This window comes from Desmodus rotundus, chromosome 3 (genome assembly GCF_022682495.2).
Source record: "Desmodus rotundus isolate HL8 chromosome 3, HLdesRot8A.1, whole genome shotgun sequence".
Taxonomy (NCBI): Eukaryota; Metazoa; Chordata; class Mammalia; order Chiroptera; family Phyllostomidae; genus Desmodus; species Desmodus rotundus.
This window is the reverse complement of record NC_071389.1, coordinates 52,641,038-52,664,239: the sequence shown is the minus strand read 5'-3', so window position 1 is coordinate 52,664,239 and position 23,202 is coordinate 52,641,038. Positions and strand designations below refer to the sequence as shown.

At 34.4% G+C, this 23,202-nt stretch overlaps 2 protein-coding genes across 6 annotated transcripts in view; one reads left to right on the top strand and one right to left on the bottom strand.

The window, feature by feature from the left end:
- Positions 1 to 3,918: 3,918 nt before the first annotated feature.
- Positions 3,919 to 11,828, bottom strand: FPGT (fucose-1-phosphate guanylyltransferase). Of its 3 annotated transcripts, none has more exons than XM_024565475.3 (4): positions 11,683 to 11,828; positions 9,869 to 10,036; positions 8,637 to 8,729; positions 3,919 to 6,867 (listed from the first exon to the last, which is right to left on the bottom strand). In XM_024565475.3, the coding sequence occupies exons 1-4, from the start codon at positions 11,762 to 11,764 to the stop codon at positions 5,411 to 5,413; spliced, it is 1,800 nt and encodes a 599-aa protein (XP_024421243.2). In that variant the 5' UTR covers positions 11,765 to 11,828; the 3' UTR covers positions 3,919 to 5,410. The 3 variants fall into 3 exon arrangements, with proteins under 3 accessions (XP_024421243.2, XP_053776385.1, XP_045055406.2); XM_045199471.3 differs by having other exon boundaries at positions 5,752 to 6,050; XM_053920410.1 differs by lacking the exons at positions 9,869 to 10,036; positions 11,683 to 11,828 and adding an exon at positions 9,515 to 9,862.
- A 118-nt stretch (positions 11,829 to 11,946) lies between these two features.
- LRRIQ3 (leucine rich repeats and IQ motif containing 3) overlaps positions 11,947 to 23,202 on the top strand; it is a 96,102-nt gene continuing 84,846 nt past the window's right edge. For 2 of the 3 annotated variants that reach the window (XM_071220941.1, XM_024565585.3), the window contains exon 1: positions 11,947 to 12,081. The gene's annotated coding sequence lies outside the window, so the exon portion shown is untranslated. Of the gene's footprint in view, positions 12,284 to 23,202 lie in introns of all 3 variants that reach the window. The other variant, XM_045199634.2, reaches the window with a different exon arrangement.

Here is a 23,202-nt window from a genome sequence, read left to right as displayed (position 1 = left end):
AGGCAGTGTTTAGGGGAGCACCACAAGATTTAGAGACCGAATCAGTGAAACACGGTTGAGATGGCCGCCATATTCCTTTTTCCCTCAATGTTCAGTACAACTCAATGCCAATCTGTGAAAATATATTTCCTTTGCAGTCTCTCTGCAAATTCACTTTCATGCACTTATAGTATGCATGATAATTTGCCATGACTGCACATAAAAGGGTGTTATATAACAGTAAATGGTATATTGAATAGGGTTGAGAGAAATGGGAGGATTTTGGTTATGTTTCAATGTGCAGACAGCACTGACTTGAAGAACTGAATGAAAAAGATAATGGAAAAGTATGTGAAGCTTCATGAATGACTTCTAGGTTTTTGCCTTGAACAATTTGGTGGATGACTTGGATACTTATGTAGATGAGAAGATAACCAGGATTGATGAAGAGAAGATCAGAGCTGTCTGAATAGAGATGCCTATTGAATTTTTTTCAGTTAGGGAGAAGTATGAAGCCGTCAGGTATATATGTATATCCATACAATGCTAGAATTCAGTGTTGAATGTATTATGATGGCTAATACATGATAGATAAAAAACCCCTCAAAATCATTGCAAATGAAACCTAAAAGAGACTGTATCCTGATGATATAATTTGGCTAAAAGAAGTTGTGTTTGTCTTGTATTTTTTATCTTTTGGGAAATTAACAGCAGGTTTGAAGTCTAGAGATAGGGAGATAGATTGCAGGTACTAGAAACATGGATAATTTTGTAAATTGCTCCTTCTCCAGAAAACTTACAGCAAATATTTCTTTTGCATTTAAACAGCTGCAGTTGTAACAAGTAAAAAAGACTTTCTTTAAGATGTTATACTTTCTACCTCTCTTCTCAAAGGCTAGCTTCTACCCACAGCCTTTGATTTGACTGGATAATGGTTAATTAGAAAGTATCAACTTTAAGCAATTATGAGTGATGATCTTTCTTACTAAATTTCATTAAAAATTGATCCCAGTGATATATAAGTAGTGAATTTTAGAAGTTAATTTATGACCTTGTCAATGTGCCTATATATTTAAGATCTGTACTTGGACCACTTGTTATGATCATAATTATTTCTTCATGTAGTCAAGGTTTTGTAGAACTAGATTTCATTAAAAATGTTTAAAACTTCTTGGAAGAACGGCATGTTGGTGAATATAATTTACATTCTCAAACCCCAAGGCCAAAAGTAATAGGAAAGAAACCAATCATGTAAAACTTCATTTAGTAGTGCAACATTTCACAACCTGCAAATGAAAGGAATTCAAGGAAATCAACTTATTTGATTTCGACTTGTTTTTTAAAAAAATGCCTCAAGATGTAAATGCTTTAATTCTTTTCTGCGCAATATGATACTCTCATATAATGAAAACTAACTTGAACCATCTGAATGTTCTGTAGGGAGAAAAGAATAGTTACTAGTGAAGGCAAAATTTTTAAAAAAATCATTTATATTACTTAGCCACAATGTGGTTGTAGCACATATTTTAAGAGCCTTTAAGGACTGGAGATTGAACAAGATGATCTGTGTAACACACTATAGAACAGGACCCAAAGAATATAGACATTAGAGTTTAGATTGTTTCAGTGATGCATTGAAGCACAATTGAAGGAATATAATTCTGGCACAGGGAGTTGGGAAATGACAGCAGATGGATTGCACCAGTCTGCAGCAATCGGAGATAAATTGCTGTTTGAATGGTTGAATTTTATGCTTTGGAAGGCTACTAGATTCCTTCAGCCAGAGGCTGCAAAAGATAGACTGTTTGTCCAACCGGCCCAGAGGAAACATTAAGTCCGTTAGTTTCAATCACTTACGTGCACGTGCAATAATACCCTCGGGATGAGTATCTTTAGACAGGAATGTCAATAATCAAAAACTGCCTTATAGGTGGATGATAATGGTGACTAATTCACAGGCATCCTCCTCCTTCACCTCTTGCAAATTCCAATGCAGTAGAAAACCAGCAGCTTCCCATTCCTTTATTCCAATTTTTAACCTGACTCCAAATTGTGTTCTACTATAAACAAACTGGCAGGATGTGGCAAATTTGTTGTGACTCATGGAGTTAGCTCTGTCGAAGACAGGAACTGATCCTTTCCCACCAGATACTGGTATAATTTGCTCTTCATGATATATTAAAAAACTAATCAGAAATTTATGTGAATATAAATGAACAGAAACATGAACACTAGTATGTTATATAGAACTTAGCACATTGATACTAGAGGGAAGGAGAATGTACAAAACCCTCTGACAAAAATCAATACAAGGAATATTAATGCCATTTTACTAAGTATAAACAATGAAAAGTTGTTCTCAACCTCTAGAGAAATTGGTTTTGTTGAAACAAAATTTTAGAGGTACAAAATATTAAGTTAAGCAAGCAATGGTCGCTTCAATTATTTCTCTTGCACAGACTGAATTTTAAAATGTAGAATTTAAAAAGGTCCTTCCTTTTAATAATTTAGTTCTTAGCATAATGAAGACTGTTTCATTTAGCTAAACAAAAATAAAAAGAACATCTAAAAATCTTTCAGATAATTTTGAGCAAATTAGGGTTTTTTTTGGCTTTTTCTTTCCATTTTAATTCTGCTAGACTACATACATCGAGGTATCCAAGGTGCCTAAATTCTGGGCCTCCAAGTTGCTCAGGGCCAGAGGACCTCATGGTGTGTGGTGTCCTGGATATTGTGCAGTGCACCAGTTAGCAGCTGTGATAGCCTTGGATACATGCCTTTTGCAGCGGGGAAAGTTTTGATTTTGCTTCTATCTATGCTGAATTCGGTCATCTTTATGTAACATAGGAAGTGTTGCTTAGCCTCAGGAGATGAATAGATCACCACAGGGTCTGGAAACACTGGACTCATGTTATTAAAATTTTGAGATTTTCAGCATATCACTTGGATTTTTGAAGTTTTATATCAATTTAGTATATGTATTCATACATTCGTTTTTATTTACACTATTGGAGATGTTCCCGTTTGCCCCCCTTTGCCTACCTCTCCCCTCCCCCCTACTTTCTCCCTCTTCCCTCTGGTCATCACCACACTGATGCATCTATGGGTTATTTGCTTAGTTTGGTGAGTGTATGCTGAAGGTAGAAGATTAATACCAAATAATGGATTTTTCCCATTCTCCTTTTGGTCACTGTTAATTATTAAATCACCAGTAAGCTTATGTAATACATTTAGTTACACATAATAGCCGTCCTTTACAAACCCTGAGTATATGACTTAAGGGCTGTAATTTTATTAAACAAAATAATACATGTAAGGAAACGTCCAATTTCTTACTTATATGTGCTTGGAATTACCACCTCACTGAGTTAGGTACATTGTTGGTGATTAATAGATGATACTACACACCAAGCATCTCAAGGCAAGGGGCACTGACATGTTCTTGGAAAAGGTAACATTTCAAAGCAACTATAATCACACATTGTACAGAATTATGTTTAAAATGGTGACCACCAATTTGTCAGAAACCTCCCACTGACTAAAAGACAGTCCTCTAATTAATGATTACATTGAGGCAAAAATGAAACTGAATTTTGTCCAATAGCATTAAAAACTTGCAGAACAGGTATCTGGTGTCCACAGCTTGAAGGAAAATCCACACTAATGTGGTGGGGGCATTTAGGAAACGCAGCTTTACCAGTAAGTGTGATAGCACAGAGGACAGTACTGGGTGGTTATCAATTACCACATGGATGTCAATTAACTTCCAAGTTGAAAAGTCTTCAGAAAAGTCTGACTCTGAATCAAAGTCTCAGAACAGTCCACATTGCATTTCGTTCCTTTATATGTATATGCAAGCAGGTGAAATGATAAAAATCTGTAAGTGCACTTAAAAGATCTCCAACAAATAAATATAAAAACTTCACTTAACAAAGAAAGTATTGAGTCATATTTTATTGGTAGTGCTTTCTCTTTTTTAGTGGAACATAAAATGGTGATTCTTAATAACTGATGACACTATAGGTTGTACAGTTAAATATAAAGATTACATAGATTTAGATTATACTGTGAAATACAGTACTGAACATTTAATACATGGTAAACACATAATATCCTCTGCAAGCTGTGCAAGTCAATCAGTAAATGCTCAACAAGAGCTACCATATAAATTAATTTTGTCCTTGGAAAGAACCTTGAAGGGAAAAAAAAAGGCAAATACCATAACAGGGTTGCAGACAAGTCGCTTCTGGTTTATCAAACAATTATTTTCATTTTGACATTTGATATATAAATAAAAGTGGCACAGACCAGTTCTTATTACAACTTACTCATGTTAAAACACAAACCTCTCACGAATCTTTTCTCTAATACTAGACTTTGACACGAAGACATTTAGCATACGTGCTTTTACCAAAATAGGAACACAGAACTTGGGATGCCAGCCAATTTTTATTTTCTTGAAGCTGTCATCTGTGTATTTTTTGTCTTCCTAGTTTTCTTGCTCCTTTCCGCTGTCTACCTTTTGGCCATTTATTGCCTCTCAACATCTCACCAGTGCATGTACAGAACATAAGAAGTGGAAAGTAAAATCAGTCCATCTGGTGATCTAACAGTCTTGTTAAAGGGATTAACTAGAGAATGAAAGTAATGTCTAAAATAAATGTATTATCATCAGTGAGTCCCAGTTATTCCTACCATTTCTTCCACACAGATAATTGAGTTTTGTGTGTGCTTTCCTATGCATGGAAATTGAGGGAGTAACTTTTAAGATATGCAAAACATGTTCAAGTTTATAAGGATAAAATAATACATGTCCTTTTTGTTTCACTTTGATAAGACCAATAAATGAGACAGATTTTTATCATCAATTTCAGAGCTGTTTATTACTGATCGATTAAGATAATTACAATATTTTAATCACTAATCTAATCTGAATGTCAGCTATAAGTCTGTTCCTGAAAATGTATTTCTATATTATTCCTCCAGTGTTGAGGACTCTATAGTATGCTATTTTTATTAGTTCAGAATAGAATTACTACATTTGCGGAAAAAACTGACAAATATTTAGAACTTTTTTGGAACTGAAGCCCAAAAGAAGATAAAAACAAAATTCTAAAGGTATGTTTAGAAAGGGACCTTTAAACTTATTATAGTATTATGTGAACAAAACAATGCTCCATAAATCCATCCTAATTCAAAGAAAAATTAAAACAGTGATCAACATCCCCAAATCCCTTTCTTGAACTTAGATCCTTGAAATATTCTTTCTTCAAACATGGTTTACCTGTATTTTTGTGTTATTAATATTATATTGCAGCAATTACATTAATATAATTTTCATTAAATATTTCAATAGAACAAAGACAAACCTCTACAGAAAACCCTTGTATTTGCAATCTTGCTTCATCAAGAAAGGCAAAGTGTACAATGTTTAAGATGTCTCTAAATCAGACTGTTTTCTGCTTAAAGCAATTTCTAGAAATATTTGCTCCCTATAGGTTATCATGTCTTCTACATCTTTGTAGATAAGCATTTCTTCAATGGACAACAGCTTATAGTTTTTCAGGCTGAACGTTGACTTGTTTTGTACAGCATTTAACATCTTTAAGGCTGTTGTAACTGAGTCACTCAAAGAGGAGCAAACCGGGAAGATACGAGCACTCCACAAACTCAGACATGTCTTGTTCCCAGAGAAGAGTTCCTCTGTAACTTTCAGATTCCAAATATCTAAGCATGACAGGAAACAGACTCCAAAGAATTGAAGTGACTTTATATCTGACAATTTTTTAACACTCTTTTTCAAGTTGTCTTGCACTCCGAATGCCATAGTTGAATACTTTAAGTGCCTATTCATCTTCAAACTTAAGGAACACACAAAGGAATATGCAGGCAGGACAGCTGTTGTTATGATGTAAGAACCACTGATAATGCAGTTTTCCCCCACGGAAACATCAGGCCCCAACCTGGAATACTCCACAACTGAGCCAGGTGACACGGAACACCTTGAATCCAATATACTTTGAATGATACAGGATGTGTTACCAGAGCATTCTGGTATTGCGGGAGAGATGCTAAAAGCTATGGACTGTAAACCAAGCTCTGACTTCAAACTGCTATGTGAGGTAAAGTGAAACAAATACTCTTCAGTTGTTCCGATGTGATAAAATCTGGAGTTATTAAGAACGACAACATTTAGTGATGTCCCTTTAAGAAGATGAAATATTCTCTGCCTCATGTCTACCAACTCTGATTCTTCTTTAGTGACGTTTGATGTGTTTGTAGTGTACTCCGCAGTTGCTCCAGACCCCAAAGCCTGCAGAAAATCTCCATAGGCATCTATTTCACAGTTCAGTGTGCCTATTTTTTCATAAAAAGCAAGTAACTTTTTTGCTGATTTGTGATCCATGTAAAATAGGCTGTCTGTATATACATACTCAGATTCTAATTTAAGAGAGGGAGTGTCACCTCCAGAAAAGTCCCGCTGAAAAAAACTTCCGGCTCTATACACAGCATCAAACTGATGCATCTGTTCTATGCTGGGCTTATGAAGGAAACGATGGCAACACCTGTATTCAAGGTCTTTGTATTCTAAACAACTAGAAGGTTCTAAGACAAATACTCCATGCGTGGTACCTACAGTCAAACTAGAAGGATGAGCTAAAGCAGTAAAGCCAGGCTTGTCAAATCTGATAAACTCAGATTCTCCAATACTATACAGTTCAATATCATCTGCACAGGTAACCAGAATCCCAGGATTCATATGTGAGGGGAAATCAATATACATGGCTAGTTTTAATTCTAACATCTGATAAACAGGTTTACCAAAAGGTAAAGCAGTGAAAATTTTCCCCAGAGCACTTGCATTTGGAAGGCGTTGACTGTAGCCACCTATAGAATTAAACAAAATAACTATTTAAAAATGTTTATATGACTGTTTACAAGACTTTAAAAACTCAGGAGCATTAGCAGCAACTCAAAATGCCTCTAAAAATATTTAATATATAAAACACATTACTATAACTCAAGAAAGAATAAGAAATTCCGGAATACAAATTCAAAGAGAAATGATCCTGTAGCCCTTTAACATAGTATAGTTTTAAAAATTCTAGATTAGAAAAGAATTCTCATATACTTTAGAGCATGTGAATTGTTTAGAATCCACTGGATAGCTAATAAAATGGATTATGGGCTAAAATATGACCTCATATCTACATTTTAAACAATAAATTTCAACCATATTTAAATTCCTGCAATAAGAATCCATTCCACAGGGTAAAAACAGGTACCATTTCCAACATTATCTATTAAACAAAATATCCAAACGCAAAGTCTTTCCTCTATTATATACACTTAAAGTAAAAGTGCATTTATGTAAAAGTGTTTTAAAATTTATACTTGTCTTTAATTTAAATAGGCTTTCCCTCTAAGATGAGCCTTATGACTTTTTAATTACTTGAAAAGTGTGTTTTCTTAAGCAAACTAAATAAGTTACATCATTTTTATGTTAAGTAATTATAGCGAGAGGCTGTTTTACATAGTAGAGTCAGGCAATACTGGGTTCAAACTCAGGTTCACTACTTTTTAGTTGTTTATCTTTGGATTCACTCCAAATCAGCAAACGTAGAATAACACTCGCCTTGTCACGTTTTATGAGATCAATTATACACGTACAGCACTTGGCACATAGTTTGTTCAACAACTGAGAGCTAATGCTTCCACTTTGTCCTCTTCCAAACACTAGCCAATAGTAAAGTTTAGCATTATAAGAATTAACAACATATTTTCTGGTATCTAATTTAACTTTTACTAAATTGGTAATAATACTACTTATTCTGCAATAAATCTATAAATTTGACTTTTTTTTTTTTAAGTTTCTTAGTCAGCCTTAAAACCAGAACTCAGATGCTTTACTTGATACCATCTTTACAAAAACCTCCGTGTTCTGTATACAACTCGTAAGGAATGGAAAGCGCACTGAAAACCATGGTGGCAGTCCATGACCCCGTGCTCGTCACCCCGATTCACAGGGAAAGTAACAGAGGTGGTCATACTCAGAAGTTTTACAACTCCATTTACCCAATCAAAAGAAAACTACCCTTTGTTCTGCAATTATTTCTTTCCTACTTTAAAATGTCTCTTCTATGTGTAATTTTCCCCTCATGTACTTTCTTGTCAACTCCATGTTTTGTCACACTACCTTTTTCGTCCCCTGTTAACTCCTTTAAGGATTGTAGACTTTGTCCAGCAATCATCAAATGAAAATGCGTGATATAGGGTTTGGCAACGGTGTAGTGATCACAGTGCTAAACCAGCCTCTGCCCTACAGCAAGAATCCCTTCTAAAGAACTACTGAAAAATGTTCACATTTTGATAAGGTCAGCCATTACAAAGTAATTGTGTATATGTATGCTGAAAACAACACGCATGAATAGTTATTGTATCTGATCTACATACAACAAACATCGTGAAAAATGTGAAAAGCCTTATACTACTTACAAACTAAAAATATCAAGAAAAACATGAAATATGTTTTCAAAGCAGAATAACTTCAAAGACAAAAAAGTAAGAAAAAGTCGTTGCAAGAGAGAAAAAGTTCCTAAGATATCAAAGGTAAAATACTTAAAAGAAACTGCAAATCAGTAAAAGTATAACTTTACCAGAGTGAATTAACAGGATGGTAAAAGAATTCCATTTATCTCCATATAGCTTTTCCAAACATCGAAGGACACAAAATGTTGATCCTCCATTTCCTTAAAAATAAAGTTAAAATGCACATATTATTTCACAGAAACCTACTAAAATTTTGTGATTATGATAAATTTGAGGATTTGGCTTGTTGGCTATAATTAACTCAGCAAAGTGCAAAAATAAAGGCAAAAGAATCAAGTTAAATACACATTTCATAGCAATTAAATAAAGAAACAAACAATTGGTAATGAAAACCCGGTATCGACCCTGGTCAACAGGGCTAATCTCCTCCCAAAGTTATTAATACAAAATGAAACAATGATAAAGTAGGCAATCCGTAACACTAGAAAACTTTAAGTATATAACTCACTTGAAATTACATATTGGAAAACCTATTTAAATAATTCTCCCACGTGACAGTCAAGTATGAAAGTTAACTAAACTTTTTATTTAAAAAGCTTTTTAGAATCTGGTATCCTAAAAATATCTTAAATTTAACTATCACTTACTAGTTACCTTGGGCAAGTTATTTTTCTGTGCCTCAGAGTCTAACCTATACAACGGGAATCATAGAGTGTTGAATGCTAGCTCTGAGGAGTGAGAAACAGTGGCTAATTAGAACAACTTCAAGGTCAGATATAGATGCCCTATGTCTGGTGTCAAGGGGCTTCAGCTTTAGCAGTACATGGAAAATGGCCCCTACAAAAATAGCACGTATTTTTTTGCAATGGAAGGTGAAAATGCAAACTTTACTTAAATTGGATTTTTAAAGTCAATATGATACTCAAGCCATGAGACTATGCTTTTTTGCATTCTGCATTGTGGTCCCAAGTCAAATAGTACATACCAGTACTTTTTCTTGATGTGATCTCCTCATCCTGAAGAAAATGAAGAGCCTGACTGCTAAGGTCCAAAGGATTATTCACCATCTGAGTAAATCTGAGTAAATTTATTAAAACTGATACAATTCGCTTTTCAATAACATAATATTCTGGAAGTTTTTCATGGTAAGTCCCAACACGTAAGTTGCTATGCCTTTTATCATTTTTAAAAAAACTAGTGAATTCCTATAAAAAATTTTAGTTTGTAAAGACTATGGTGGAAAGATAGGCAGCTTATAAACTGCATGCCGCAGGACAACTTTGGGTCAATGATTCTTCTTCCCAGAACCTGTGATACACGTCCAACCATGAATGCGTACCAATTTTGGCTCCAGCAGGATCAACAAAAACATGATATTGAACTCCAAGGGGTAACTCCTTTTTTTTCAGCTTCTCTGACAGCTGTTGCTTGTAAGCAAACTCCTGTTTTTCATCAGCTGCTGTTATTGCAACAATGTCCCAGAATTCTCCAGTTGCCACAGGTTTGCCTATGTGGAAAAGAAAAAAAAAAAAGAAACAAACAAACAAGGAAATGACAAATATTACCAGAATTTTGTTACAGGTTTGCTTATTTGGAAAGAGGTGGGAAAAAAAGAATATTATCATCTTCTGCTTTTCAGAGTTAGGGAAAATTAGGTGCCAGTTAGTGTGACTCAAAATAGTTCTAATGAGATAAGCCAGGTGGTGAGGGACAAATACAATATGATCTCACCTTTAACTAGAACAAAATCAACAGAAGGAAAAAAGCAAACAAAATATAACCAAAGACATTGAAGTTAACAACAATCTAACAATAGCTAGAGGGGAGGGGGGAAGGGATAGTGGGGAGAAAGGTTTTCAGGAACTACTATAAAGGACACATGGACAAAACCAAGGGAGAGGGTGGAAGCAGGGGAGGGAGGTGGGTTTGGCTGGGGTGGGGTAGAGGGGTGGGGTAGAGGGGTGGGGAGAAATTGCAGACAAGTGTAATTGAACAACAATAAAATAATTAAAAAAATAGTTCTAATGAGGACTGTTCACAAATTCTGTGTTTTGTTCTCTTTTGGATTACTTTCTTCTTTTATGATCTACAGACCCATTTATTTAAATATTCTGAAACTTCTAGTGTTTCCCTATTAAGTGAAGTACTTCTGATTTGCTAAAGATTATCTCAATTCTTAAGTAATAAATGCATCTCCAGCTTTGAAAATAATTTTCACATATTAAAACTATTTAGTGTTCCTTGGCTAAGAAAGATTCAACACAAGGATCCACTGCTACAATGCTGCTGTTTATAAATGTGAGTACTTTATTTTTTTATTACCTTAAACTAGCCATGCAATTTTACAAAGGCTAGTAGAATGAGACACAAAATTTGGGATAAAAGAAAAGTTCCAAACTCTCAGATGAACTCATTAAAAGATAGACTGAACCGTTGGGCGACAGGTGGAAGCTCTTTTTAATTAACAAACAAGATGAAAATTGTTTATATTAGTTAACAGGACTTGTCACCCATAATGTAATAGTCCTGACAGTTAACTGTCTTCTTAGTATTATTGACTGTATTCTTAGAGCTGTAGCTTCATAGAAAAATACAACCGCTTTATTACACAGTTGTACAAGGAATGACAAATGGCATAACCTTTTTAAAACAAATCTTTGATACACCCCCCTTTTAGTTTTTAATCCATAGTTCTTTCATGTTTTGTTTTTAACTCAGGAAGCATTATGGAACAAATTCGTAAAGTAGGTGGGAGAGGGGTGGGAGAAAGCTGAAACCACATTTGTAAGGGTCAAAACACTATGCTTTCGAGAGGTTTTTCAGGTTTATTTAAAATAACTTTTGTTAAAGAGCTAAACCAAATGCATAACGTATTTATTTATAGCTTCAATCAGGTTAACAACTTTCTTTTCTCCCTCTTCCCTTATTTTATATGTTTGCATTTTACCAAGAATAAAGTTAAAGAAAGTAACAAACACAGAGTAAAGAAAGGACAGTGGCAGAAAAAAAAAAATCAAGGTGCATGAGCTATGCCTGGGCCAGAGCCCTGGCCCACAGGTGAGAGAAAACCAGCCAGAAGTGATAGTCCTGCAAACTTCCCGGCACGCAGAGGACCCCCCCCCCCCTTTCTAATGCCTGGGAGAACAGGAGTACCTCTCATCTCTGAAAACCTCCGCAACTTTCGCTGGGTGGCTTCTCGCAGAGATACGTCCGGAGGGCCATTTACAGATGCCATATGCCCACCTTTTTCACCGCCGGCTTTACACTTCCAGGTATCCCGCCGCACCGCACTTCACGCATGCGCCCTGGAACGTAGCTCGTCCCTTGGTCGGTTTCGCCTAGGTCCCGCCCCTTACGTACGTCTATCACATAACCACGCCCCCCAAAGGGCTGGCCAGCCCTGGGGAAACCATCATGGGTTGATCCCGGAGCCTTACCCCCGTTTCCTTAGCAACGGTCTCCGGAGCTGGTGGCTACCTAGAGATTTGTCAGATCGTGCTGGGTCTGGCCACTTGTTCCTAACTAACAAGGCCTTGCAGTTCGGTTAGCCTGGTGAGTGGGACAGGTTGGGCGACAAATTTGCTACAACTGAATCGCTAAGGAGAAGACGACGAAACTGCAACCTAACTTCCAGCTTTGTGGCCATTTGTCTTTTCTGACTCGTGTTTGTTTCAGCCAGGATACGTTCCCAAGAACTTCTTGACAGTTAATTCTTCCTCTGGTCGTCATCTAAAGCCTTCTACCCCAATCCCAGGTCCGGACGCACAGTCTGAACATTTAAAACCTGTATTCTTCTTCAGGATACTTAGATTTGTGGCTTCCTTGCTTTTGCAAGTTCCTGGAGAGTGAGTCTTTGCACCCCTCTACGTTTTGAGCTGATAGGCTTTTGGAAGTTGTATATTATTGATTCTGCAACCAGGACCTTAGCATTTGTGCTATGTTGGTTAATTCTCTGGCATCCGTTTGTATTTGCAGAGTAATCAAAAACTTTCAGTAACCTACCTGGGAATGTCAGCCTAATTATTAGATGTGTTTTGGGTGGCTTAGGTTTATAAGTGTTTCTCTGGTAAAGCACTAAGTTTATAATGACTTTTATAGATTAATTTCTTCATCTCTACTCAAGGTGCACAGTTAGTAAGTAGTGGAAAAAAGATTTTAGGAAGGTATTGATTCCCAAATACAGAAATCATTCTACCCCACCGGGCAGTTTTATTTATTTTAGAAGCCTGTCTTCATTAAAGTCTTTATCAAGAACATAGGCGTTCAAGTCCCTACAAGCTCTTGCCATGGACTTATATTTTTCTTCTAAAGACTCTGTTACTTAATTCTGTACTTACAGAGAGAGCATTTGGGTAAAAGGGAGATTACTCTTTCATAGTTTTGTCACTGAAAAGGTTTTTTTAAATTGCTAATAAAAAACAATACATTCTTATTAAGAACATTTAGAAAATACAGAAGACTTGAGTGAGGTGAGAGGGAGCAACAGGGAAAGAGAAGGTCAAAGAGGTGACAGAATCCCAAAGAAAAGATTTTGATTTTTATTGAGTGAAACAGGCATGACAATGCTTTGATGTGACTTGCCTTATGTTAAAGAGATCACTCCGTCAGGTGAAAATAAACTGTAACGGATGGTGGGGTAAGGACAGAAGGAGGCGGGCTTGGTTTTTTGTTTGTTGGCTACTGTAGTAATATAGGTGAGACTTGGTAAAGTCTTGGCCAGGATGGTAACAGTGAAGATGATGAGAAGTTTGTTAGGTATATTTTGGAAATATTTTGAGGGCACATCAATGTAATTTGCTCATGGGATAGCTGTGGAATGTGACAGCAAGAGGAGTCAGGGATGCCTGAATGACAGAATGGCCATCAATTGAAATGGGAATGCGGATGTATAGGGTATGTTGGTGGGGGGGTAGGGAACATCCATTTTAGATTTGGGGCATAGAGAAGAAACAGATGTAATTGTATGCAGTGAATGTGTAATGAAATTGTGTGTGTGTGCATTATACATATGAGTCTGGAGTTCATGAGTGATGTCTGGGCTAGAGACATAATTGTGGGAGTTGTTGACATACAGGTGGAGTTCATTTTAAACTGTGGAGTTAGATGAGATCTCAAGGGAAGAGAGATCAATAGAGCCTATATGCTCAGGAACTATACATACTAGAGCTAAATTAAACAATAAAAAATTAACCAAACAAGAAAATTTCAGACAGTGACAAGAACTGTGAGGGAACTAGAAAGGGTGATGTAATAGAGGCTATCATGTAGATATTAAACACTGCGTTTCTCGGATGTGGGAAGGATAGCCATAAAATGGATTTTATTTTTGCCTAGTATAAATACATTACTCACATAAAATATGCTGGAAGTAAATATACCATATTAAAAGGTATGGTATTTGGCTTTCCTCTTTTCTGTTTTTCTCTAATTTTTTATCATTTTAATTTTTAAGTAAAGAATGAAAAAAATATTGTGTACTATATGAGTGAGAGTAAATTTCCTCAGCACTTGATTGTAGGGGTTGGAAAAGTCTAGGTATTTCATTTCAGTTAATGAGGGGCAACCCCCCCAAAACCCATAATTGTCTTCTGGAAGGTGGGCCCTTTGTAATACAGGCTTCCCCTGCCAGGTGAGTGTGCTAGGAATCCATCTGTATCAGAGTAACAGCTGGTGGTGTTGTGGGAGGCCATGTGGGGCTTCAGTGAAATTTTTTTGAAGACTTTCAGTGCATTTGCCCCTTTCATGATGGCTGATTTATGAGCACTCCTGCCCGCACAGCACTGAGTGTTCAGCAGTTCTTGACCAAAATCGGTATGACCTCCATGCCCCACCCTCCCTATTCACCCGATCTCAACCTGAGGGACTTTTTTTTGTTTCCCTGGATGAGAAACGTCCTCAAAGGGAAACATTTTGCTGATGTGGAAGAGATGAAACAAAAAGCTGCAGAAGCACTAAAAGGCATCAAAATCGAGGAGTTCAAAAACTGTTTTGAGCAGTGGGAAACATTCTCGATAGGTGTATTGCATCAAATGGAGAGTACTTTGAAGGTGACTGAAGTTTTAAAATGTAAGAATAAATACACAATTTTTAATAAATAAATTCAGGGGTTCTTTTTGGTCCCTCTTGTATATTTAATATCATCAAACTGTGATATAATTGTTTGAACAATTATAAGGCATAGTAACTAGATAAAATAAGCTAGTATAGCTAAGTAGTAAACCCATTATTCTGTACAAGTAAAACATAATGGAAATGATGTGTTTAATCTTAGATTCCACATTTTTAAAGGGACATCAGGAATAATGAACTATGATAAGTTGAAAAATGATACTCTGTAGAGACAGTTTGGCTTTTTTTCTATGGGAGGATGAGAGTATCTGAAGTGCCATGAAGAAGAATGAGATAATTTTTAAAACCTTGTTTAGATATATTCTGTATACCATTAACTTCATCAATTTTAAGTGAACTTACTCAATGATTTTTAGTGAGTTAATTGAGTTGTGCATAATCGCCACAATCTAGGTTAAGAACATTTTCATCACCCAGTAAGGTTGTTTGTGCCCATTTACAGCTAATGGAAGTCGGGTTGTTTTTTATTATTCTAGGAGTAATGATGACTGCTTTGTGGAAATTGTAGAGAAGCACAATAACATTTTTTTCTTCACATTAAAAATTTTTTCCTTTACTTTTAAATATTTGGTATTTATTTTTTAGTTTTTATTGAATTTATTGGGGCGACCCTGGTTAACAAAAGTATACAGGTTTCAGGTGCACAGTTCTACAACATCATCTGTACTCTGCATTGTGCGTTCACCACCCCAAGTCAAGTCTGCATCCATCACTATTTATCCGCTTAAAATGTTATTTGTCCCTCTTTTTTTTAAAAGATTTTATTTATTTGTTTTTTGAGAGCGAGTAAGGGAAGGAGAAAGAGAGGAAGAGAAACATCAATGTGTGGTTGCCTCTCCTGCTCCCCCCTGGGGGTGTGGCCTGCAACCTCCGTATGTGCCCTGACTGGGAATTGAACCAGGGGCCTTTTGGTTCACAGGCTGTCACTCAATCCACTGAGCCACACCAGCCAGGGCTGTCCCTCTTTATTAGAATAAGCTGAAGCTAAATGAAAAGGGTCCTGGATTATGGACCATGGAGCACATGGAGCATATAGCTTGGTTGGTTCATGATAGAACTGATATTTTTTAAATTTATTTTTATTTTTATTTTTTTGTTTTTTGTTTTATTTTTTCACATTTTTTAAATTGTTGCTCAAGTACAGTTGTCTCCATTTTCCCCTCACCACTCCCCCTCACTCCAGCCATCCCCACTTCCGACCCTTGATCCTGACCCCATTTGGTTTCGTCCACGTTTCCTTTATACATGTTCCTGACAACCCTTACTATTCGTGCTTCACCTCTGTATAACCACTGTTCCTCCTCCTCTCCCTCTCATCGACACTGTTCCTCCTCCTCTCCCTTCCATTGTCTGGATGTAGCAGTTTGTGCATTCATTCACCTGCTTACGGTCATCTTGGTTGCTCCCAGGTTTTGGTGATTATGAATAAAACTTTTATATATATTATGTGCAGTGTTTTGTGTGTGAAAATAAGTATTCAACTGCTTTGGGTAAATACTAAGAAGTACAATTACTGGATCTTAAAATAAGAATATGTTAATTTAATAAGAAAGAGCCAAACTGTCTTCCAAAGTGCTGTACCATTTCACATTCCTACCAGCAATGGACCAGGGCTCCTCTCACTTCACATTATTTTCAGCATTTGGTCATGTCGGTGTTCAGGATTTTGACCATTCTAATATGTGTGCAATGATATCTCATTATTTCTTTAATTTGCATTTCTCAGATGATAAATGGTGAGTAGTAACTTTCATATGCTCATTTGCCATCTGGGTATGTTCTTTGGTTAATTATCTGTTAAGTTATTTGGCCTATTTTTAAATCTTGTTCATTTTCTTATTTAGTTTTAAGAGTTCTTTGCATATTTTGGATCAAAGTTTTTTTTTTAATCAGATTTATCTTTTGAAAATATTTTCTTCTAGTCTGTGACTTCTCTTTTCATTCATTTGACATCATCTTTTTCAAAGCATACTCTTGAATTAAGTCCAGGTTGTAAAATCTTTCTTTCATTGGTCATGCTTTTGATGTTGAATCTAAAAAGTCATTGTAATACCTAAGGTCATTTAGGTTTTTTCCTGTGACTTGTAGGAGTGATATAGTTTTGTGGTTTATACTTAGGTCATAGATTCATTTTGAATTAGTTTTTCTGGAGTTGTTAAGTCTGTGTCTACATTCTTTTTTTTTTTTTTTGCATGTCTCATTGTTTCAGCATCATATGTTGAAAGACTATCTTTTCTCCATTGTTTTGCCTTTGCTCCTTTGTGAAAGATCATAACCACAGAGAACAGACTGATGGTTACCAGAGGGGTGTGGGGTTAGAGAAGTGGGTGAAAAACATGAAGGGATTAAGAATTAGAAATTGGTAGGTACCAAATAGTCACAGGAATGTAAAGTATAGTATAGAGAATATAGTCAATAATATTTTAATAACTGTGTGTGGTGCTGGGTAGGCATTTGGAAATATCAGGGGGATCACTTTGTAAAGTATGTGATTGTCTAGGTACTATGTTGTACACCTGAAAATAATACAAATAATATTGAATATAAACCAAAATTTAAAAAATTTTAAACATAACATATGAAACAGTGGAAAAAAGAATTTTTAACAAAAACTATTAATGATGGAACACTTGCCTTGTCAAGTATCAGAACATAATATTATCTATTCTTATTAAATAAATATTATCATAAAATGTAATTTGTTTCCTTACCATTGAGTTTTAGAGAGGTTGGTTGTTTTTTGTATATTTTGGATAACGGTCTTCTATCAGATGTGTCTTCTGCAAGTGTTTTCTCCCAGTTATCTTCTATTTCTCTTTCTATTGTCTTTCACAGACCAGAAGTTTTAATTTTAATGAAGACTATCCTATCAGTCATTTCTTTAATGCGTCTTGTCCATTGTGTTGTATCAAAAAATGTCATCACCCAAGGTCGTGTAGGTTTTCTGCTGTGTTATATTTTAGGGGTTTTATAATTTTGTATTTTGTAGTTAGGTGTATGATCTATTTTCAGTTAACTTTTGTGAAGGGCGTAAGGCCTGTGTCTAGATTTATTTTGTTGTGCGTGTGGTTGTCCAGTTGTTTTAGCATGGTTTGCTGAAGAGACTATCTTTGCTCCATTGTATTGCCTTTGGCCCTTTGGCCAAGATAAGTTAACTATATTGTGTCTGTCTATTTCTGAGCTCTCTATTTTGTTCCATTGATCCATCTTTTTAAAATACAACACTGCCTTGACTATTATAACTTTATAAGTCTTGGCAATAGTGTTATATTCCTCCAACTTTGTTTTTTTCTTCAATATTATGTTAGATATTGTGGATGTTTTGCTCTGCAAAAATCAATTTTTTGAATCAGTTTTAGAATCAGTTTTTTGATATTGATAAAATAATTTGCTAAAATATTAATGGGATTGCATTGAATCTATAGATCAAGTAGGAAAGATATGACATCTTGACAATATTGAGTCTTCCTGTTCTTGAACATGAAGTCTCTTGCCATCTATTTAGTTCTTTAATTTACGCATTAGCATTTTTCTGTTTTCCTCCTGTGGATCTTGTACATATTTTGTTACATTTATGCCTAAATATTTTATTTTGTGGGGTGCTAGTATAAATGGTATTGTGTTTTTCATTTCAAATTCTACTTGATCATTGCTAGTATATAGGGTAATGATTAACTTGTGTTAATCTTGAATCTGCAACCTTCTGTAATCATTTATTAGTTCAGGAGATTTTTTTGTTGATTTTTTTTTTCGATTTTCTACATAAACAATTGTCTCTGTGAATAAAGACAGTTTTGTTTTCTCCTTACCAATCTATACACTTTTATTTTATTTTTGTTTTATTGTGTTAGCTAGGATTTTCCATATGATGTTGAAAAGAAATGGTGAGATGATAATAGCCTTGCCTTGAACTTCATCTTAGTGGGAAAGCTTATAGTTTCTCACCATTAAGTATGATGTTAGCTGTAGATTTTTGGTAGATATTGTTTATCAAGTTGAAGAGATTCTCCTCTATTCCTACTTTACTGAGAGTTTTTATCATGAATGTGTATTGGATTTTGTGAAATGCTTTTTGTGCATTCATTGATGTGACCGTGTGATTTTTCTTTTTAAGCCTTTTAAATTTCACTTCGTAGAAGGAGTGTGATTATGTTTTTCTGCACTGTTGGATTTGATTTACTAAAATTTTTTCAGGACTTGTGCATCTGTTTTCATGAGAAATATTGGTCTGTAGTTCTCTATTTTTAATTTAATCTTTCTTGTATTTTTTCCATTACCATTTAGTCCCTTTATTTACTCCCAGTGATCACCACACTGTTCTCCATGTCCATGAGTCTGTTTTCCTTTTTGCTTAATTCCCCCCCACCCCAAACTCCAATCCCCTTCCCCAGATATCATCCTGCTCTCCATCTTTGTAGTTCTCTTTTCTTACAATGCCTTTGTCAGGCCTGAGTATTCGGATAATGCTGGCCTCCTGGAATAAGTTAGAAACTATTCCTTTTCTTTTATACTTTGAAAGATACTGTAGAGAATTGGTAAAATGTCTTCCTCACATTTTGGTAGAATTCCCCACTGAACCCTTCTGGGCCTGGTGCTTTCTGTTTTGGAAGTCTTAGTTATTGATTCAATTCCTTTCATATGTATAGACCTGTTAAGATTGTCTGTTTATTCTTGCATGAGTTTTAGCTTTCAAGGAATGGGTAATTTTAATCTAGGTTATCAAATTTGTATACATGGAGTTGTTTGTAGTACTTCTTTATTATCCTTCTAATGTTTTGGGATCTGAAGCATTGTTTCCTCTTTAATTTCTGACATTAATAATTTGTGTTTTCTCTTTTCTTTCTTTGCCTGGCTGAAGGTTTATCAATTTCATTTATCTTTTCAAAGAACCAACTTTGGGTTTACTGATTTTTCTATTCATTTCCTGTTTTCCATTTCATTGATTTTTTGCTCTCATTCTCTTTATTTTCTTCTGCTTACTTTGGATTTAATTTACTCTTACTTTTCTAGTTTTTTAAGGTGGAAAATTTAAATCATTGCTTTTAGATCTTTCTTATTTTGTAACATAGGCCTTTAATGATATAAATTTTCCTCTAAGCACTGCTTTTGCTGCATCCCACAAGTCTTTTATTTTTATTTATATATCAGTATTTTAAAATTTATATTGAGACCCTCTTTGGTACGTGTATTATCCAGAAATGTATTATTTCCACATATTTTGGGACTTTCCAGCTATCTTTCTGTTATTGGTATCCAGTTTAATTCCATTATGATCTGGAGCAGACAATGTAGGATTTCTATTTTTTTGAGTTCATTAAGATAGCCCAGAACTTGGTATATTTTGGCAAATGTTTCATGTGAGCTTTTTATGAATATGTATGTTGTTATTGCATGAAGTAATTTATATATTTCAATTATATCCATTTGATTCATGGTGGTGTTGAGTTCAACTATGTCCCTATTGATTTTCTGCCTACTGGTTTTGTCCATTTTAGATAGAGGGGTATTGAAGTTTCCAGTTATGATAGTTGATTCATCTGTTTCTTTTTCAGTTCTATCAGTTTTGCTTCATATACTTTTACCTTTGTTGTTAGGTGCATAAACTTTATTGAATGTTTTGTCTTCGTGAAAAAACGATCTTGTTATCATTACACAATGCCTTTGTCCTTGATTACATTCCTTGCTTTGAAGTACGTTCTTTCTGAAGTTAGTACAACTTCTCCTGCTTTCTTTTTACTAGTGTTAGTATAGTATATCTTTCTGCATCACTTTATTTCTATGCCTGTATATTTAAAGTGGATTTCTTTTGGACAACATATAATTGGATCTTTTTTTTTCTGTATCCTCTGAGTATATCTCTTTTAACTGGTGCATTTAGACCACTGATGTTCATACTAATTATTGATATAGTTGGAATATTATTTGTCCTGTTTTCCATAGTTTTCTATTTGTTGCCATTGTTTTTTGTAATTATTTTTGTCTTCTGCTATTTTTCTACTTTTTCTGTTTTAATTGAACATTGGATATTATTCCATTTTATATATCCTTTCTTAGCATATTGGTTATAGTTCTTATTTGATTTTTTTAACTGTCTTAAAGTTTGCAGTACACATTCACAACTAATTTAGTTTCATTTATGTAAATAACACTATATCCCTTCCCAGGTAGTGTAAGTATATTGTAATAAGAAAATAAATCTATTTTCTCTCTTACATCTTGTATATAATTGCTGTCTTTAATTTCACATATATAAGCATCCATATGTATGTATATGTGATGTAGACATGAGCATAGGTAATTACATATGTTGTTTGCTATTAGTATTTTGACTAATTGTTATCTGGTAAATCAATTAGGAATAAAAAAAGAAAATAATTTTATTTTACCTACACTTATTTTTTAACGATTGCTCTTCTTCACTTTATGTAGAGCCGAGTTTCTGAACTGTATTTTATTCATTTCCTCTAAAGAATTCTATTAACATTTCTTGCAAGGCAGGTCTACCAACAACAAATGTGCTGTGTTTGTCTGTCTGAGTGTTTATTTTTTCATCACTATGAAGGATAATTTTGCACGGTACAGAATTCTAGTTTTTTGTTTTTGTTTTTTGTCTCAACACTTTATTTCACTCACTGTCTTCCCGCTTCCATGGTTTCCTAGGAGAATCAGCTCTAATTCTTATCTTTGTTTTTTTGTAGAAAAGGTCTTTCTTCTGGCTGTTTTTCACAAAGTAGTTTTATCTTTTATTTCCTGTAGCTTCCTTAGATTTTTTCAGGGTATTTGAATTGGACTGTACAATAATAAATATAATATACTCATCACAAGATTAGCATGAGACTTTATTTTCAGAAGGCAGTTGGTGAAGAATATAAATTAGGATAACCAGTAAGTAAATACAGTTTATTACTTTTAATAAAAGTATATTAACAATATAACTTTAGAATGTCTAAAATTCGATTTAGGAATGTTAACCATTGTTGTTTAGGTTAGAAGAAACACATACTTGCTGTTCTAAATTTTTCTTATTAAGAGCTTGTGATTTCTGTGCAGATGTTTTTCTGGATGTTTTGAGTACTTTTCATTGTTGTATATCCATCTTCTGGCTCATCACCTTTTAGTTTTTGTGTGGCTTATGTTTTTATAGTCTACAAATGTGGAATAAAAATAAAACTTGAAAACTGGTGTTTTCAAAAAAGCTTTAGTAAAACAAGTATGTAGCCTTCTAAATTTTGGAAAGTGAATACATTTAAAAGGGAAAAAAATAAGATATCTTGATTACAAGTGAATCTTGACTTCTTATTCCAAAAGACTTTCCATGTTATTTGAAAACATGTGGAATATACCATGAAAGTCTAATGTTTCAAAAAATCAAGGTCATTTATTTTAACTTATAAACCTATGAGATTTTGTTTTCACTTGCCAGAAGAATCCCTCTTCTTTGTTTTTAAAAGAAATGTCTGTAATATAAAATCATGGCAAGTTTTTATCCAAATGGTATTGATTCAACAAATCTGTTGGCCAAATAAAAAGTATTTGTAAGATATAATTACTATGTTTATGATGGGCTTAAATTTATTGCACATTCTAAACTAAAACAAATATGAAATATTACTATTTATAATTCTTAAAGTTAGATCTTTGAAAGTAAACTTTATTTTTACTCCCTTTTCATGATTTTATTTTATATGCACTATCTCAGTGGCTCTTGTGATAATTCTGGAGTGCGTGGCCCAGAATTCCATTCCATTTAATAATATCATAACTAATGCTTTTAAAATGAGTTACTGCAACATAGACCATCAAACCTAACATTATATTTTAATACACTTTTAACTTAATATAATAAGATATTGCTACTCTTAAGTATCTAAAATTTCAGTGAATGAGCGTGACATATAGAGATCATTGACATAGTGAGCAAAATATTTGTTTGAAAATTCCTTTTTATATTAATTGTATATTAATTTATAATGAAAATAAAAACAGAATAAATATGTTTTTCTTTTCAATATTTAATTTAGTTTTTCATTAATTATAACCTTGTATAGTTCCCTTTTATCTATTTGCCACAAATTTTTTAAATGGCATACGTTTGAAATAAAGGTGAGACTTGTTATTATGTACAGTGTATTTTAGAAAAACTTGGTTTTCACAGTGTGATTAAAAATGTATGATAAATTTAAATGAGTACTTCAGTTGACACAAACTAATGAAAGATGTACTGACAATGATACTGATTTTTTTAAACTACAGAACTTATTTGAAGCTGTAATTGAACCCTCATGCTTTCTCTAATGTGTTGCTGTACTTAAACTAAGTTTGCCTTTTGAATATTACATTAATATTTAAACTTTATGTTGCACACAGTTGTATGAACATTTCGCAAAATAACTGTAAAATTATCAAAATCTAAAAGAATCAGAAGTACTGGATTTCCTTTAATGGCCAATTGTTTAAAATTTGGAAGCAATTGACCTGGCTGATGTGGCTCCATGGCTTGAGTGCCGACCTGCGAACCAGAGTCTCCTGGTCCCAGTCTAGGGC

Bases quoted from the DNA above. Each gene is read 5' to 3' on its own strand.
- FPGT (XM_024565475.3), bottom strand. From the start codon at position 11,764: ATGGCATCTGTAAATGGCCCTCCGGACGTATCTCTGCGAGAAGCCACC. The intron at 8,730-9,868 runs GTACGCATTCAT...TTTATTTTTAAG, and splicing joins TCCTGCTGGAGCCAAAATTG to GAAATGGAGGATCAACATTT. The intron at 6,868-8,636 runs GTAAAGTTATAC...TTAATTCTATAG, and splicing joins CATCCTGTTAATTCACTCTG to GTGGCTACAGTCAACGCCTT.